General features: G+C 33.6%; 2 protein-coding genes across 2 annotated transcripts; both read left to right on the top strand.

Annotated features, from left to right (window-relative positions):
• Positions 1-1,137: 1,137 nt before the first annotated feature.
• On the top strand, positions 1,138-4,691 carry LOC113696443 (ras-related protein RABA4d-like). Its single transcript, XM_072055402.1, has 2 exons — positions 1,138-1,805; positions 4,007-4,691. Exons 1-2 carry the CDS (start codon positions 1,576-1,578, stop codon positions 4,452-4,454), a joined length of 678 nt encoding a protein of 225 aa, XP_071911503.1. The 5' UTR covers positions 1,138-1,575; the 3' UTR covers positions 4,455-4,691.
• Positions 4,692-8,016: 3,325 nt separating this feature from the next.
• LOC140009541 (protein POLYCHOME-like) lies at positions 8,017-11,025 on the top strand. The gene is made up of 3 exons (XM_072055400.1): positions 8,017-8,149; positions 8,522-8,985; positions 10,491-11,025. Exons 2-3 carry the CDS (start codon positions 8,533-8,535, stop codon positions 10,875-10,877), a joined length of 840 nt encoding a protein of 279 aa, XP_071911501.1. The 5' UTR covers positions 8,017-8,149; positions 8,522-8,532; the 3' UTR covers positions 10,878-11,025.
• The last annotated feature ends 7,754 nt before the right edge of the window (positions 11,026-18,779 follow it).

Here is an 18,779-nt window from a genome sequence, read left to right as displayed (position 1 = left end):
GTCATTGAACTTTTGAAATCATCGAGTTTTGGCCACTGAACTATTAAAAGTTTGATTTTGACTACTAAACTATCTAAAGTCCAGTTGTGTGAGTTGATAAAATATACAACTTTTGGCCACCGAATTAGTTGTGTGAGTTGATAAAATATAAATTGTAAATTAATTGTATAAAAAGCAAATTATCCGGATGGCTATTGAACTTTTGGAATCATCGAGTTTTGGCTATTGAACTATTAAAAATCTGATTTTGGCCACTGGACAATCTAAAATTTAGATTTCGGATCATTTCGTCAATTTTAGTTGTTAATTATGTCTTTTTCTTTTGTCTCGTGAATCGTGCAAGCACTCAGATTTGTCAAATTTGCCGATAAAATTCAATGGAATCGCCTAAAATCTAAAATTTAGATAGTTCAGTGGTCAAAACTAGACTTTTAATAATTCAATGATCAAAACTTGATAATTCCAAAAAATTTGGTGGCCATTCAGATAATTTGCTCTTGTATAATTTGATAAACTTCACGATTATGCTACACCAAATGTTGTATGAATTATATAACTAGATGGAAGTGGACAAAAGTTCAATTAGAAATTAGAAAGATTCCCGATCTTACTTCTAAACGGATTTCTAAATTTTCTTTATTTCTTTTAAAAAATGAACTACATATAACAATTTTCGCTTCTTATAGCTGCTTCAGAGTCTACGCTTCTTAATCCCTCTATATTTTTCCCCTTCACTTTTAGGTTCACGCTTTTAACAACAGTGGGCGACTGAGTTTACTATGTTGAAAAAACTAAACACAAAATCGAAAAGCCAAAACTTGAGGGAGGGAGTATAAAAGCCTTTAAATGCTAGCTGATCCGGTGAATATATAGCCTTAGCCTTTAGCCTGTAAGGCAGTTGAAATAATTGCGAGGAGGGGAATCAGGTATAAAATCACATATTGACGTGAACGGAAGGCGTGATCGCCTGACAGCTTCCAACAGCGCCTTTATCAAGAGATCAAGAAAACTTTGCTGCTGAACCACGCCTTCAGGCTCGAAATGGATCGATCACCCCACAGCACCACAGCTCTGTGAATAATGTACCAAAAGAAGTTCCCCAGAGCTACACGTGCAATAATGAGAAAATTTCTTCTTTTCTAATGCTCCAACGAAACTGTTGATTGGGTCCCACACTAACCGTTGTCCTTCCTAAGTTTTCTCATTCGTCCAGCTCCCAGAAAACTACCTTCGAACAATCCCATGTCGAAAATTTCTTCCTCTTTTTCTTTAATCCGGACAACTCGATGAGCTTATACTATTAGCCAAAATCTGTTGGTTCCCTTGATCAACCCACGTTACATAATGTCTCTAATCAGAAATGGTTATTGCCTTTTTCTCTAATGTATGGGTGCACGAGAAATCAGGATTTGGGTCATAAAATTTGTTTTTTTATAACGATCTAATGAATGCCACTTTTCCTTTTTCTGACGAATTTTGGTTCATGTAATAGTGATTTCTGTGTAAAATCTGTACGACATTGAAGGGTTGTGCTTGAAGAGGAGAGGCTGCCAAGATTTGGATTAGGAATTCCTAATGATGTCGAACTTGTATGGAGATTTTAATCAAAAGATTGATTATGTTTTCAAGATTGTATTGATTGGAGATTCTGCAGTAGGGAAATCTCAACTGCTAGCTCGTTTTGCAAGAAATGAATTTAGTTTGGATTCAAAGGCAACTATTGGTGTTGAATTTCAAACAAAGACTCTGATTGTTGATCAAAAGACCGTCAAGGCACAGATTTGGGACACTGCTGGCCAAGAAAGGTGTGTTTTACATCTTGGCTTTTCATCTTTATTTGGCAAACATGCATCTTATTAATATTTTCTTTTACTTTAACATAATCACCTGCTGTAGCTTAGTTATTCATGAAATGTGGAGTCAATTGTTGTCTACTTACCGATCAACCGATAATGATATATAGGTTGCAAGCAGATCTTGTTAAAAAGGGCTAGTAAATAGATGTAGATGATTGGTTTTGATTAGTATTATATTAGTCTGTTTAAGCTTCGGTCTATAGAGTGAAATGTTGATCATGGCAATTAGGAGTAAGCTTAAAGGGAACCAATGGAGGTCCTTTGAGTTAGCTTGATGCTGCTTCTCTCCCTGCAAATCAAACGATTTGACATATCTTTGTTTTTCCACTTTTTTATTACGGATATGAAGCAGTTTATTTTGGTAGTTACCAATTAATGTGTATGAAGCAGTTGATTTCATTTTAAGCAAAATTTAGCAGCCTGGTTCTTGAAGACTATTTGTGCTTGTAACATGTGAGTTTAAGTTTCTGCTTGGTTAGTGCTTGAAGCATGTTTTACCCTATACATTATTTAGTGTGCCTAACAGCATGTTGTATAGGCTTGTGGTTGTCTTTTTCCTTTATTGTCTGTGATCCACTTAAGGATGTTGGATTGGGTTATTTTGTTTTCTTATGATCAAGACTAGGATTACATGATGAAAGATTACTAATAAAAATGTTGTCCATTTCCCTGAATTGTAACAGCCTTTAAAAATGTCAGTAGAAGCTCCAGCTTAGAGCTTGGTGTCTTGCAAATGGCTTTCTATCATTATAAATGATTTTCTTAAGTCGAGAAATCAACCACATTCAAGAACATTATCATCATGAAAAGCGCTGAGTTTAGGTGACTAACAACTTTTGGATTTGGAAATTCTTATTGGATATGGAGCATCAAGTTGTGATCTAGTATTAATTTATTTCACCAAGATTTTGAAGAGAAAATGCTCATGCTACATTGGTAAGGATTTGACATGGTTGTCTGAGGTGCTGCAACCATAATCTCTGATGTGTAAAATCTGAAGCTTTAAAATCTTCTATCATGCTTATGGTCATCATGCTACTACTCTTTGAAGGTCTTGCCGGCTTTTAAAGCAGTTGACTGATTGACATTCTAAACGTGTAAATAAGAAGACAACTTTAAGACAGATAATTTGCTCATAAACTTGTGTTGGGGGATTATCCTATAAAATGCTATACAATCATCTCCAGCTTCTGTTGAAACAAATGACCTTGATTTCCTAAGAGCCTCTATAAATTTTTTGAACTTACAAACCTTTTCCCTTCTGCGTGGCTTTATATGATGAATTAGTACTCTGATCCTGAAACTAAAGACAAAAGAAAGTACCTCTGTTCTGAGTAACGAGTGAACATAATGTTCCTATGTTGGTCTGCTCAGTGCGAGGGAACCGTGTAATACTGTATCAGTTAAAGTATGGGCATTACAAGGTTCATTTTACCTTGAAACTCTGCCTTAGATGCATGGATTTGTCAAGATTAGTTCTCATTATCATTGACATTTGTGGTTGAACTTATGCCAGAACTTTTCTGCACGATGCTCAATGTGAGGATCCTCTTCAAATGTAACAGGTGCATAGTCGGCTGAAACTTCAGAAAGTGAACTTCTCTGAAATGATTTCATTCTACCCTAGGGGTTGGGGCTGGATGGAAGTTATTGAATCCTATGTTCCGACGAAGCAAACTTCTATCACAATTTACGATAGCATACTTTCCATCTTTGCACATATTAATGCATCAATAAGATGAGAATTTTCTAAAGGACTCAAAAGCATCTCAAGTTATTAGTTGTACAAGGATGTGCATACCATATTATTTGTTAAAAGTCTACTTTCATGCCCAGTTTACCCTTCATTGACAAGCTGATATGCGATTTACCAATGATAAGGGGGAGTCTATGGGATATTGACTTATAGTTTGTGTCTCTCAGAGAAAGTTAAGAAGTGATTTTACCTCATTAACAGTATTTTTTTTAAGGTCCTAGCTGTAGGTAAATGAACTAAGGATTGGACCAAAAGAACACCTTTGACTGTCATTTTTTACATGTTCTCAGTGACTCATTGTTCAGCCAAGATTTGTTTTATATTGTTTAAAAAATGCAGTTAAATGGTTTTCTGGGCATCTAACCTGTTGTTATCCTGCATTCTTCTCCTTCAGGTACCGAGCGGTGACAAGTGCCTACTATCGTGGAGCAGTTGGTGCAATGTTAGTTTATGACATGACAAAACGGCAATCATTTGACCACATGGCTAGATGGCTTGAGGAACTCAGAGGCCATGCTGATAAAAATATTGTTATAATGCTTATTGGTAACAAATGCGATTTGGGGTCTCTTAGAGCTGTACCAACTGAGGATGCTCAAGAGTTTGCTGAAAGAGAGAACTTATGCTTTATGGAGACATCAGCACTTGAATCCACAAACGTCGAAAGTGCATTCATGACAGTCCTAACCCAAATATACCGCATCATAAGCAAGAAAACACTAAATGCAGCTGATGGTTCTGAATATGAAAAGTCAGCATCTTTGAAAGGAACAAGGATCATTGTTCCTGGCCAAGATTCAGATCCTGGTGGTAGAAAAGCCGGCTGTTGCAGGTCCTCATGATTGTTATACTTAGAAATGCTGAACTTTTATCTTTTCTTCACTTGCCGCTTCAGATTTAGTTGTTTAGGTAGCAAAGCTTGTTTTGACTGGAAAGTCAAGGTGTAAAAATGATATTTTAGTAACACATAGGATGAAAAGTGTAGCAGTAATTGGATCTGCCTAATTCTATGTATACAGTAATTAACTGCCTAGGGAAGGCATCAATAACAACCAATCAAGATCACATTTTTCCAGGACTGTGCCATGGACTCTAGACAGTATAGTGTTATGCCGTAAGTAATTTATTTTCATCTGCAAGCATTCCGGGGCATCAGCTCTTGTGATTTTCAACTCCCAACATATGGTGATGAACAAGAGGAACACATTAAGATAAATTTTGACACCTAATTCTACTGAAGTTTGCCCAATTAGAGAGTATTTTCTGTTATTGTGAGAGTAAAAATAGCTTCTCTTGCATGATTTGTAAGCTTGTATTACAAATCTTTCATATAAATTAGACCCTTGCAGTTGACAGGTTACACCATTACAGCTGATATGAACACATCTCAAGTGGCATAAATACAAATTAACCTTCATGAAGCAACTGTTCTGATGCAATATCTAACGTCAGACCAATGTGCAACCATTCATGATTCAACTTGATACTTTTTTCTTGGTATTATTTTTCAATTTTTCTCTTAAACCGGGGCTAGAGTCCAGATTCCCTTTGAAGGTCAACTACGGAACTGGAGATCCTCACAAGTCACAACATAATGAGGCACAAGGACAAAAAGAATGCAGTTCCATATTTGATTCTAGTAGCTTAAATTAACCATAACTGTCACTGTTGGTGGCAAATAAGTACAACTGAAATGCGACGAATTCCTGTTATATAAAGGGAAAGGAGACTTCAATAGCAGCAAACATAACAGAATCGAGATCTTTGTAGAGATGAAACAACATGGTTAATTCTTGTATTCCGGTTCTTGATATGCAAGGAATATCAGGGCAGCTTGACAAAGTTGTAAAAGCATTATAGAGGTGGGGATGCTTCAGACTCTTTGATCATGGGATTCCCTCAACTTTGATGTCTGATATGAAGGCAGTATCGCTTTCCCTTTTCGATCTTCCTCTTGAAATCAAGAAAAGGAATGTTTATCCTCAACGTTTGATGGGGTACATTCCTAGGAACACTATCAATTCATTCTATGAAGCCCTTGGAGCGTATGACATGCTCCCACCTGAGGCCGTGGATCGATTCTGTGATAAACTTGATGCTTCTCCTCATCAAAGGTAATCCATATCCACCTTTAGTTGGCAGAAATCATTAATTTCAAGTCTATGATTAAAACCTCAAGAGACTCTAGTAGAGGAATTTACGAGTTTTATACGGAAGACACTTGAAAATGTACAGAGGTAAACCTAAGAAACTCTGGAATTGGCATGTAAAATGGACTTGACCTAAGAAACTCTTGGATTGACGCATAAACTTACCACTTTGTTTGGATTGCGATCTTTAGTACTCTTTTGAAGCATTTTAGAAAAATAATACTGTCACACTTTTTAAAATATGATGTAGAACGATAATAATATATTAACATACGATGTATGTGAGGTTGCAATTAATTTTGAATTATGTTGTATTTGATGGACTAACTTTCTTGATTTGTTGAAGGGAAATAATGCACGAGTACTGTGAAGCTATTGATGCTCTTGTGCAAGAACTTGGGCGCAAGATCATGGAAGGTTTTGGGCGGAGTCGTCCAAAATTTTTGTATTGAAAAAAACCTTCAAAAACCTCAAGGAAGCAATTTTACGTTGTTTCATTTGTATCTAGTCGTATGTGTCGTACATGATAATATTTTCCTTGATTCACTACGTAAAGCAATGTGTCAATCCAAAGTTACTGCACATATTACTAAAAAAAAAAGATTTTTCTAAACTTGTGTCCTAAGCATGCAAAATAGGGAGGTGGATCCACTATAAATTTTAGATATTATTATCAACCCCGGTATTGAAGAAACTTTAACAAGGAAATTCAGACTTTTATAAAATAGAGGAACCCAAAAAAAAGGAAAAGAATAATTATGCATAAAAAATTACCTTTTTTTCTTTAACCAAGGGTACAAGCCTTAATGCATATTTTGTATTATTTGAAATATTATTTGGAATAATTACTGTAGCACTTTTTGTGATGTGATGTATGTGAGATAAAAAAGTGATTGGAAATATAAAAAGGCAGGTTGGGAAATGTGTTTGTGATGCAAGCAAAATATTATTTGAAATAATTGAGGTATACAAACACTCCCAGTGGGACAATATGGGACAATTTGCTTTGATTTCTTTGTCTTTCAATAGTATGTAAATGTTAGCACTTGGGAGGGCTAAAATATTATTGGTTCGGCGGAGGCAAAAAATTTTCATCAGTTAACTTCTTTTCCCCTTTTTTTTTTTTGGTCGATTGGCATCTCTTACCTAGGGTTGCAAACGAACCGAACCGCTCGAGTCAAGCTCGACTTGAGCTCGAGCTCAAAATATTAAGCTCAAGTATATATATATATATATATATATATATATATATATATATATATATATATATATATATATATATATATATATATTATTTTAATAGTAAAATTACATATATATCCTTAATATTTTACTATTTATTAAGAAAAAAATATTATTTTATTTATTTTTTTAAAAAATAAAATAATTATTTTTTATTTTTTTGAGCTCGAGCTCTTTAAATTGTCAGCTCGTCAAGTTTCAACTCGAGTTCGAGTTCAATAAAACTAAATCAAGGTTTAATTCGATTAGGTCAAAACTCGACTCGTTTGCAGCCCTACTTCTACCCTAACCTATATTAAAGGAGGGTCCAATTCTAAATCAAAGGGATGCATTACTGTACACCTTTTGAATATTGGTGCAAGTACAGAAGTTTAAACTCCTAACTTGCAACTAGACATGTACCTTATGGTTCACCTGGTGACCAACTCACCCTAATCAGAGTTGGTTAGAATTGCTAACCAGACACTAAGAAACCCCCATAAGACACTTCCAAGAAAAAACTGCGTAACCAAAATTAACAAAAATTATATACAATGTCATTAGAACAAACCGTTTTAGCTCTCATCAATCATCGTCAACCTGATTCGGATTTGTCTTTGAATGGATCATGTATCAATATCCAATTGCCATTCTTCAGAACCGAAGAGGCAAAGAAAACATGAAAGCCCAATAACAAGTAGCACAACAGCTTTTCAGGCTGTTATGGGCTTAAAATTCTGGAAAAGGTTTAATTGCGCTACTAAATACTAACTTTTTTTAGGCAGTTAAATCCAGCAAGCAAAACCGTAAAAAGAATGAGGTCAACCCTCCCTCCCATGACCAAAAATTTGAAATTTGAAAATTTCACTTTTCCCGAGCCCATGTGTTCACCCTCAAATTTTCATTTTCAATTTCGCCATAATTTTCTCAAAAATTTCTTTTTTTAAAATTTTTCCAGAAACTATCAGTTACCAGTATAAAGTACCGCCCAAATTTCATTTGAAAAAATTGCCAATTTGCCCTATCTCAAAGCTTTCACTCTTCTATTAACCCAAGAAAAAGAAAACAGCCCCACAGAGCAAAGCCACTCACATTCATCATCATCATCATCATAACCATTGTGAATCTTCATCAGAACTTCCCTAAAATCCACAAGATTCCTGAAGGTAGCTCCATTTTTCAACTTTATTTTTAATAAGCAATTCATTTTATGTATGTAAAATGTGGTTATTTTTCCATTTAATCGTCTTTATACCTGAAATGTGATGTTTGTGTAGCCGGAAAATGACTGTTTTTTACTTGGGTTATCCGAAAATGAAGTTTTTTCATCCGGGTTCTCCAAGAATTTGCTCCTTTCTGCCTAATTTCTCATTTGGGTCGTTGAGAATATTCATCTTTGGTCAAGATTTGATCAATGAGTCGCCGGAAACTACAGGTTTTCGGGAGTTCGTTTCTGGAAAATCAAAGAACATCCATTTTATTGTTTCATCTTGGGTTCCCCTGTTTTTATTTACTTAATTTGTATTCTTGATTGAAAGGTTTTGGTACAATGCCGGAGGCCAGAGACAGAATATCTAGGGCAGAGGACTTGGCAGCCATTTACACTCGTCGACGACAGTCAATAATCTCAGGTGGAAGCGGAAATGGCAATTTAAGTGGCGGAAGAATCAGTGTTTTACCTGATGAGGCAATGGATGTGGGTCCCACGACTCCGTTCCGATGGGGGTTGATGGCTATGACGGCAACTCGTGGAGGAGGAATGGGAGTGGCCGATGGTTCTGTTGGAGGTGGATTTGAGAGGGGTAGTCTGGGAACACCAAGAATTTGGCGTGGCAGGCATTTGCAGATGTCTCCAGTCAGAGTTATTGGCAGGCAGAACATGTCTCCTACGGTCAGAGGTAGCCGAGGCCGGGTTAGAGGTCGAGGCAGGGGTCGTGGTGGTAGTGTTTTGCCCAATTGGTACCCCAGAACTCCCCTTCAGGATGTCACTGCTATTGTGAGGGTAATTCGTCTTTTTCTTGATATGAGAGAGAATTCTTGGTATTACTTGTAATGAATATAAATTGCTGTTATATTTTTTATTGTTTGTCTAGCCTTGATGATTTAGTAAGGATTTACGATAAAACATTGTATTTTATGAACTTGTTTCATTATGAAATTAATTATCTAGTATATGAGCTAAATATGTGTTTTTACTTATTTCTGTATCTTTTACTCCTAGGAATTGGCATTTGGTTTATTTCGTTGTAGGCTTCGGTCGCCCAATTTCTCAGTCACAAACTGAAAAGGAAGATATAGAAAAATCTTGAACAAGATATATTAGGCTTATTTTGGTTTATTTGATTGTGCAAAATGTAGAAAATGGTCCATTTTAAAGGGTGTCTGATGAGTCAACTATTGTTATCTCTTGTTCAGTTTTGATCTATTAGAGGGTTTTGGTAAAATCTTGGATGAAGTGGCATTCTATGTTTCCTATGATTCATATCCATATCTGTGCTGTTTAAGTATGCATCTTGTTAAATCACACTTGGTTTACTAAGTTGTTTGTAGCACCATATAACCGTCTATGCCACTAGATGACTGAATGGTTATAAGTGTAAGATGATCTTTTTTGGTGTAAAACCCCCGGTGTATGACTGTAAGATCTTCTATGGAATATAATGAGCTTCTTGAATTTATTAGATCACATCAAATGCATCTCTTTTGCTGACCTTTTTGTAGCAATAGGCTTTTGGTCCTTTTACTGAAAACTAACTTCTCTCAAACGAGTTTTTTAGCATACCAAACTATTTAAATGAACTTATCTCAGTTTTAAATAGTTCTGCATCTGCTGGTTCAATCTTATCTTGGTCAACCAACTAATTTTCATTGGCATTGGCATTTCCATTAATTTAGCCAACTTTCCATGACGATACCCATTGCCTACAATTTATGTACCCTGGTTTGTTTTTTAATGCTCCTGAATTTGCTTTGATTAAAGCTTTTTCATGTGAATTGATAACCTAAACTTTTACATATGTTGGACTTCATTCTAGTGCAAATGCCATTGATTCTACTGTTTCTTTAAATAATAACTGCTACCAGTCACCTGATGTGCATATCTGTGGTGGTATCTGAAAGGGTAGAGACGAGTTCCATCCTTCCAAATGCTGATTGAATACCTTAAACTAACTTGAAGTTCTCTTGAACATGTCCAGACCTGTTGTCAAGTGCTCAGCTAATGTATGTATTCATGTTGTCTGTTAGAATCTAGGCTACAACTACTGAAACTCTTGTATGTCAGTTGTATTTTGGTTTTTCACTTTGAGGTGCTTTTTGGCAACCAAGTTATTAAGTTAGAAAGTGATCATTTAGGGTTACCTTCTTCAAGTTCTGAGTTAGATGAAAGGGTATAAAAATCAATACTTGGTTCTTTTCCTTTTGTGGTTCAATTTGCAAATAGCTGGTGTTCTCCATTAAAAGGTACTGTATTGGATGGAGCTGAATTCGTAAAGATCCTCTTTACAGGCAATTGAAAGAAGAAGAGCTAGCTTGAGGGAAGGTGAAGGCCATCAACTTGAGAGTCCTATCCCCCAGGAACAGACTGTTCATGATCCTACTGTGTCTACATCAGGTGCTCAACTCGAGCACGATATTTCTATGATCACTCCATATCCAACAATGAGAAGTAGAGCCTGTCCAGTATCTGTCGGTAAAGTGCCGAAGATATTGCTTGATATCACCAACCAGAATGCTGGAGAGACAGCTTTTCTCACTCCAGAAAAGAAGCTGTTGAACTCCATTGATACAGTTGAGAAAGTGGTAATGGAGGAACTGCACAAATTGAAAAGGACTCCCATTGCAAAGAAGGCAGAGAGGGAAAAGAAAGTTAGGACTTTGATGTCAATGCGTTAAATAGGACCATATGTTTTGCATTCAAGCTCAATCAAGGTTGAGGATACAGAGTCAAGGATTTGGAGGAAAGGAGAATGAACAACTGACCTGTGTGGCTTGGCCGATCATCTCTTGATGATCCATGGTCTTCGCTTGTTGGTCCATGATCATCTCTTGATGATCGAGTTCTCAAATTGATTTTAGCTCGGACACCCAGTTCTATTTGTTGCTATGTTTTTTCTTTTTTCTTGCATATATGACTTGCGTGTTAACCTTTAGCTGAATGCCCTGAGTTTAGGCTTGGTAGGCATGTCATAGTAGTTTCATTTGTTGAATTTCTTGATGCAGTGCCAGAGCACAGCATTATTTGTTTCCTGTTTCGTGCAGGAATAATTGCAGCATTTTAATCTGATGTAGATAATAGCCATGCAGTGTTGCTTCCCATGTAAAAACCTCCTTCGAAATGATAAAACGTGCTAAGGCTGATAAAATGTACAATTCAGCAGTGGGCAAGAGATTGATTTGTGTTGCTCAGGCTGGGCCAGTTCATATGTATTCTTTTTTTTGTCAATCAGTTTTGGGCTAAAACAAAGAAAGAACAAAGGCAGTACTAAGTGAATATTGCGTGCTCGGCCCGGGTATCGATGTGCTTTCGGCCACTTCAGTTTTCTAATAGCTATTGCTTCCAATTTCAAAGACTTTCACCACCTTCAATCTTGATCATAACCAGTAGGGCTCAAATTTGTACTGAATATTCTTGTCATCTTTACTTCTGGGATTCGAAGATTTGCTATTATTTGGGATAATTGCAGAAACCTCCCCTGAGATTTCTGACATTTGCACTGACCTCCCCTCTAGGTTTAGAAATTGCATTCACCTCCCCTGAACAGTAATAATTCGTTGCAGAAACCTCCCTGACAGCTTTTGTAGAAGTGAGATAAGAATTTTCTTCCAATTTTGCCCTTACTTGCTTGACAATTATTATTTGCTTGACAAAAAGTGTTACAGTAACACTTTTTGAATTTTACTTACAAACATTGATTTTTTATCATAAATTAAATGTTTGAAAGTAAAATACTCATAAAGAGCCGATACTTTAAATAGATAATGCGTACTGCATATAGTTTAACATGCAAATAGTTTGTTAATTAGTTAGTTAGTTAATTAGTTAATTAGTTTAACATGCAAACAGTTTGTTAGTTTTGGATAGACAACAGTTTTAGTTAATTAGATAAATAGAAATTAGTTAATTAGTTAATTAATTAATTAGATAATTAGTTAGTTAATTAGTTAAGCAGTTAATTAGTTTAACATGCAAATAGTTTGTTAGTTTCGGATAGACAACAGCTTTAGTTAATTAGTTAAGTAGTTAAGCAGTTAATTAGTTAATTAGTTTAACATACAAATAGTTTGTTAGTTTCGGATAGACAACAACTTTAGTTAATTAGTTAATTAGATAAACAAAAATTAGTTAATTAATTAATTAGATAATTAGGTAGTTAATTAGTTAAGCAATTAATTAGTTTTACATGCAAATAGTTTGTTAGTTTCGGACAGACAACAGTTTTAGTTAATTAGTTAATTAGATAATTAGATAAATAGAAATTAGTTAATTAATTAATTAGTTAATTAGTTAATAGTTAATTAGATAATTAGTTAATAGTTAATTAGTTTAACTATGCAGAAATAGTTTGATTAGTTAATAACTATTAACAATTAGATAATTAGTTAATAGTTAATTAGATAATTAGTTATTAATTAATTAGATTATTAGTTATTTAGTTATTTAGTTAATTGGTTGATTAGTTAAACTATGCAGAAATAGTTAATTTAGTGTAATTTTTATTAACAAATGTTTTGTTGGGTTTGATGAAAATACTCATCACATTCATTTGGTAAAATTAAATCATGTCAGGGGTACTTTAGTAAATTGATCCACTTTTGCCTATTAAATTGCCTCCAACTTTTGATAGGGGAGGTCAGTGCTATTTCAAAATTGATAGGGGAGGTCAGTGCTATTACTATAAAAGTCAGGGGAGGTTTATGCAATTATCCCTATTTTGTCGATTAAAACAGACCAGCCAATTTAGTCAATTGTTTAAAATAAACAGTCAAGAAATTTACACCTTATAAAAAATTTAACCTTATTTTATTTTTTTATTGTTGTTATAAATTTCATCAGTAGGATAATATAAGTGTAGCATTAGAACAAAAGTTTTTATCTTTCTTGTATTTCCTCCAAAGGAGTTAAAATGTTACAAAAAATGTCAATCCAAGGAAGATAAGTGAGATTTTAAAAACTTTAAGGAAGTTGAGTGATATTATAAGAAATCTCGGGAGAGGTTTTTGAAATTATCCCTTTAGCACTGACATCTTGAATTTACTATGATCGCCTAGCAACATTAGTAAATAATATGTAATTTTGTGACATAGAATTGGTAATTAGACTTATTGATCATTATAAATAAATATTTAAAATTAATGATGGGTGCAAAGGGTGGTATAAATTGATAATTTAGTTTGCAAAAATGAAATTAAATGAGTTTATAAAAAGTTAAAATAAATGGATTATAAATGGGTTATTACTATTAGCTTACCCAATTCATTTTTTGATTTATCCATTTATACTCATCTAATTAGATGGGTATAAATGGATTGACTCATTTATATTCATTACCCATTTTAACCAAATCAATTCCGTTCAAGTCACCTATTTTGACACCTCTAACAGAAACCTAGAAGAAGCTTCTATCTTTTGAAATTTCAACGATAAAAGGGGTTCTTGACAGTTTTCAGATAGTCATATTTGTCAGACAAATGCATTAATATTAACGTAGGAAATGTTTCGACGACTTTTACACCCAAGAATTAAGCGGTCACTAACTCACTACCCAACTCAATGTGACAGAATCGGAGGATAATTTTCAACTTTCAGCGATATTTTGTTGGAAATGCTATTACTTATTTGGCCCCATGACAGATAAAGAATGCCCGAATTTGAATTTGTTTGGATAGAGTTTATTTGAAATATTATTTAACATAATTATTATAATATTTTTTGTAATGTGATATATGTGAGATTAAAAAATAATTGAGAATATGAAAAATTGGATAGAAAAATGTGTTTATAATGCGAATGAAATATCATTTAAAAAAAATTTAGCTATCCAAATCAGAAGTGTATTCGGATAGTAGATTATTTAGAATAATTTTTTGGAGAAAAGAATATTGTAACACTTTTTTGATATAATATATGCCAAATAAAAAATATGGTTGAAAAATGCATTGATAATGCAAACAAATAAAAATTAGCAAATAAATCACAGTCCAAACAAATCTATACCTCGACACACAAAGACCAGCATCATTTTGTATTCTATTGGGCAGTGAAAATCTCGAAGAGTAAATCATTTCCTTCATGTAAACAATAATGTGGGTGTGCCTGGATAGGAGATTATTTGAAAATATTATTGTAATATTTGTTTATGAGATGATGTATGTGAGACAAAAAGTTAGTAGAAAAATGTGTTTGTTATGCAAGTAAAAAATTTTTTTTTTTTGTAAATTAATTTTTTTGTAGTTTTTATCCAAATTTTTTTTTATATTTTTCGTAAATACATTAATTATTTTTTTATCTTACATATATCAAGTTCTATAATATACTTTTCGACAAAAATTTTAAAAATAACAATCCAAATGAACTCTTAGTCAAGAACTTTTACATCTAATGTCAAGCACTCTACAAAGATTGTGTACATGAAGTCAGTAGGGTAGGTAGGTGAGGTTCGAATTTCCGACCTACAAACCAAAGATATTTGATGGGAATAGAGTCAAAACTCAGTGGTTATGTCTGAAGTTTCTCGACAAATACATTTTGTGGACGTAGGAAATATTTCGACGACTTTTACGCCCAAGATTTAACGAGGTCACTAACTCGCTATCCAAATTCCAACGCAATTTGCAAGATTGGAGGATAATTGTCAGGTTTTTCAGCATTCAACGATATTTTTTTGGACGAAGTGACTTATTTGGCCCCAAGATAGACAAAGAACTCCCAAAACGATAGCGTTGTCGAGATAATTTTCCTTCCGCAAACACTTGAGAGGATGTGTCCTCCATTTTGCAACACCATCTCAATGATTCAAGAATTGATAGTGTAATAAAATTTAAATCATATAATCTACAAGATCAAGCTTATCCAAGTTTTTGCCTTTTCCCCGTGGTTGAATGGCAAAAAGTAATCTAGATTTTGGGTTATTTTAACTTGGCTGATTTTGACCCAAAGTTGATTGATGATGAAGACCAAAGTAACATTAATCTAGTGTTATTGTACACTTGTAGCATTCCTCCAGCAAAGTTGGCATTGGTATATAGCTCTAGTTGGTGTTGGTACACATTATACTTCTAGTAGCATTCATTTGTTTTATTTTTCTAATAAAGTCTCTCCTAATTTTTGTAATCTGTTTCTCCTACAAATTCCAATTGAGAATTTTCTATTCTTTTAGGGATTCCTATAGATATTTTGTGTTTTTTTTCCTTATTTTATTGTTAGATCTAAATTTATTTCAAATTTGGTTATTAAATTTGAAAATTTTTGGGATTTGACTCTATTTCGACAAATCTCATCATCATTATTGAAGTTAGTATCACTGATTAGCAGATCTAGCGATTGAAACTTGCACATAAGGGAGTTATAGTGATTTATCTATTAAAAGACAGTTGTGAAATTTCTTATATTTTTCAAATACATTGATAATTTTTCAAATCTATTGCATTTGATAGATTACAGATTTGTAATTTTTAGTGCATCTTTAATCTACCATTAGTACAGTGATGTAAATCAAACAATGCTAAAAAAAAAATAAAAAATCCACTTACAAGTTTTTGGTTCTTCAACCTTTTGGATTGTTACTTTTTCGAGTTTTTATATATATATATATATATATATATACAAAAAAAGTATTGTAACGATTTGATGTCTGTAAGATAAAAACGTGATTGAAAAATGTATTGACAGGAAATATAAATTTTTTTTTGGAGATATTATGTTAATCCAAAGGGATAATTTCAGAAACCTCTCCTAAGGTTTCTGACTATTTCACTGGTTTCCTTCAAGGTTTCAATATAGCACCAAAAATAGTACTATTAGGGATCAAATCATATATAACATTTAAAAATAGTATATCATTTTGTATTTTTCATTTAATACAAGATCTAAATTAATTTTTTCAGTTTCATACTCATTATCAAACATGATCAATTGCAAATAATGAAAAAGTTTGCAACTAAAATATTACAGAGAACAAACTTTAACATCATAAATATTCTTGTCAATATAATAAAGTTAGTTATTGAGATTTTTCTGGTATAAAGTTCGCTCCTTGTAATATTTTGTTTGTAGATTTTTTGATTATTTATTATTGATCATGTTTGACATTGGGTTAATAAATGAAAAGAGTAGTCTGGATCTTGCATTAAGTGAAATATATAAAATGATATACTATTTTTGATGCCATATGTAATTTAAATCCTGATAACAAATAGCAAATCCCAATGTTTTTTTTATTAATGTTTGGGTTGGTATTAGATTAATTGAACAATGTAGTAGTTGATTGGAACTAGATGTTATAAGATAATAAACCTTAAGGAAGGTTAATATAATTTTTAAAATCTAAGGGGAGGCCAGTTAAATGGTTAAAAACCTCAGGCGAGGTTTTTGAAATTATCCCTAATCCAAATGTTGTTGACTGGCAGCTATTTTGACCGTTGACTGCTGGAACTAGTGGCCCAGCAGCATCACTGGCTATTTTGTCTGACACTGATTTGTACGTAAGATGCATTGAACAACTTCTCTCTGTTTGACTAAAACAAAATAAGTAACCACTGAGCTTGGCCACGGGGGAGGGGCTTAACTCACTCCATGGCCTGTAAGTGAGGGTTAAAATCTTATCTGTAACAAAAAAAAAATCTAAAAGTAGTATTATAGCACTCTTTTGATTTAGTTGGATTTGGCAAAAAAAAAAAAAGACTAAAACAAAATAAGTAAGCTCAGTGGCCACCAACAGGGACTTTAAGTCCCTTCTTGGACGGTAGATGGATGTTAAAATCTCACCTGCAGCAAAAAAAATTTAAATGTGGTGTCATAGCACTTTTTTGATTTAATTAGGTCTGCATAGCTACTAATTTCTAACACACAAGCCTCTTAGGCTCCTCCTCTCTTGTAGATTAGAATATAATATTTTATACAATTGTTATCGTTGTCGAAAGAAAAAATAAAACAAAATAAGTTGATTTTGACTCCTTTTTTAAAATGGAAAAATTGGTCTTCTTTTAATATAAAATACTACACAAATCAAACAATATTTGAACAATAATACTACATGAGTATAGATTTTGGAAAATTTTTCTCTACAGAAGCTTTTGCGCAAAGCCACGTATGGACGAGAACACCATGTTACGGGCCTCAAGGCACTAGAGATGAGATGCTTACTTTACTCAAGTAATTCTTTTTTATACCGCAAAGCTTGAATGAATTCGATCCCGATTACCCCTATAAATTAGGACATGTTCCTAAAATCACAAGTCGATACAGTACTCGCATCGAAATAATTGTCCATAATTTTTTTTTTCAAGTATTCAATTGTCCATAGTGTTTTTTTTCAAGTCAAACTCGTACAAAGCGTTTGATCTTTGGAGAAAATCGAAATAAGCAATTTTGACCTTTTGGATAAGCCTATAAACAAGAGCGAGGTGTCGACACTCCACAATTCACAGTTGGAGCAAAACGGAGCCTCGGATTGTGGGATATGAAGAAAATTTATCTTGAAAAAATTTGTTACACTAGTATTAGTTTCAATCTTCAATTAATACATCTCGTGCATTCATTTTCTCGGTCAAGAATCCTTTCATCCTTGTATAGTCAATTTCTAGAGAATCCGGCAATATCGCCCTCCATGATAACTAAAGACCAGAAATCAACAATGTCCGCGCGTTGGCACATACATAATTACGTATCCCACATAGAACTCTGAAGTATCATGATATAAGCTGGTTTGGTTTAAAAGATGTACTCCCAGACTTTCTTTCATTGTGGGGCCAGTGTGTAAGATTAGATTAGCTACTAAAGATGGGCTAATCAGGTGATGAACTTGGAGCAGGGAGGATTGTCAGGTCAATCGTTCTTGAATGGTGTAACATTTTGTCGGTATAAATTGTGATTTTTTCTTAACAGTTTGTACATCCTTTTTTTTTTTTTTTTTAAATCATGCCTACTCTCGTGGTCAGTTTATACATCCTTACAATAGAAATATGATATTTTGCTAGTGTTCATGTGAATCCTATGCATAATAATTGCATGCATGTTGTGAAGTATTACCGGTAATTCACATAGAATTACAAACTGTTTAAAAAAAATTACACTATTCAAGGACAGTTGATCTGACAAATGTGATTTTTCAGTCTAGTGAAAAAATAAAAATTACACTGTTTAAAAAAACTACAAATGTGCTTTTTCACCTTATATGTGGAGTGTTGTTTGATCTACAGTGACGTGTATGGACGCAAGCAGGAACTTGATTGGTAGACAGGTTTTTTCCAGTCTGGTGGCTTTCTTAACACATTAGAGAAAATCCAGTCTGGTGACCTTCTTATCCGTGATTACATTTTTCACTCAATTTCATATTTCACATACATAAAATCAGTACAATATTTTTTTTAATAAAATTTCTAGAAGATAGCAATTCAAACGGGATATACTTCTTGAATCTGGAGCTACAATTTGTATGTTATATCAGAGAATTTTCCAACATAAAGCTGCTACTGCTGATTCTATTATGCATCAAGCAATCCAGACCGCGAGGTTGCTTATAGCTTGGGATTTTGATCAACACATCTTCAATTTTGATTGAGCGCTTGTATAGTGTT

This window comes from Coffea arabica, chromosome 6e (genome assembly GCF_036785885.1).
Source record: "Coffea arabica cultivar ET-39 chromosome 6e, Coffea Arabica ET-39 HiFi, whole genome shotgun sequence".
Classification (NCBI taxonomy): domain Eukaryota; kingdom Viridiplantae; phylum Streptophyta; class Magnoliopsida; order Gentianales; family Rubiaceae; genus Coffea; species Coffea arabica.
Note: the sequence above shows the minus strand (reverse complement) of the source record. Positions and strands in the feature narration are given on the sequence as shown.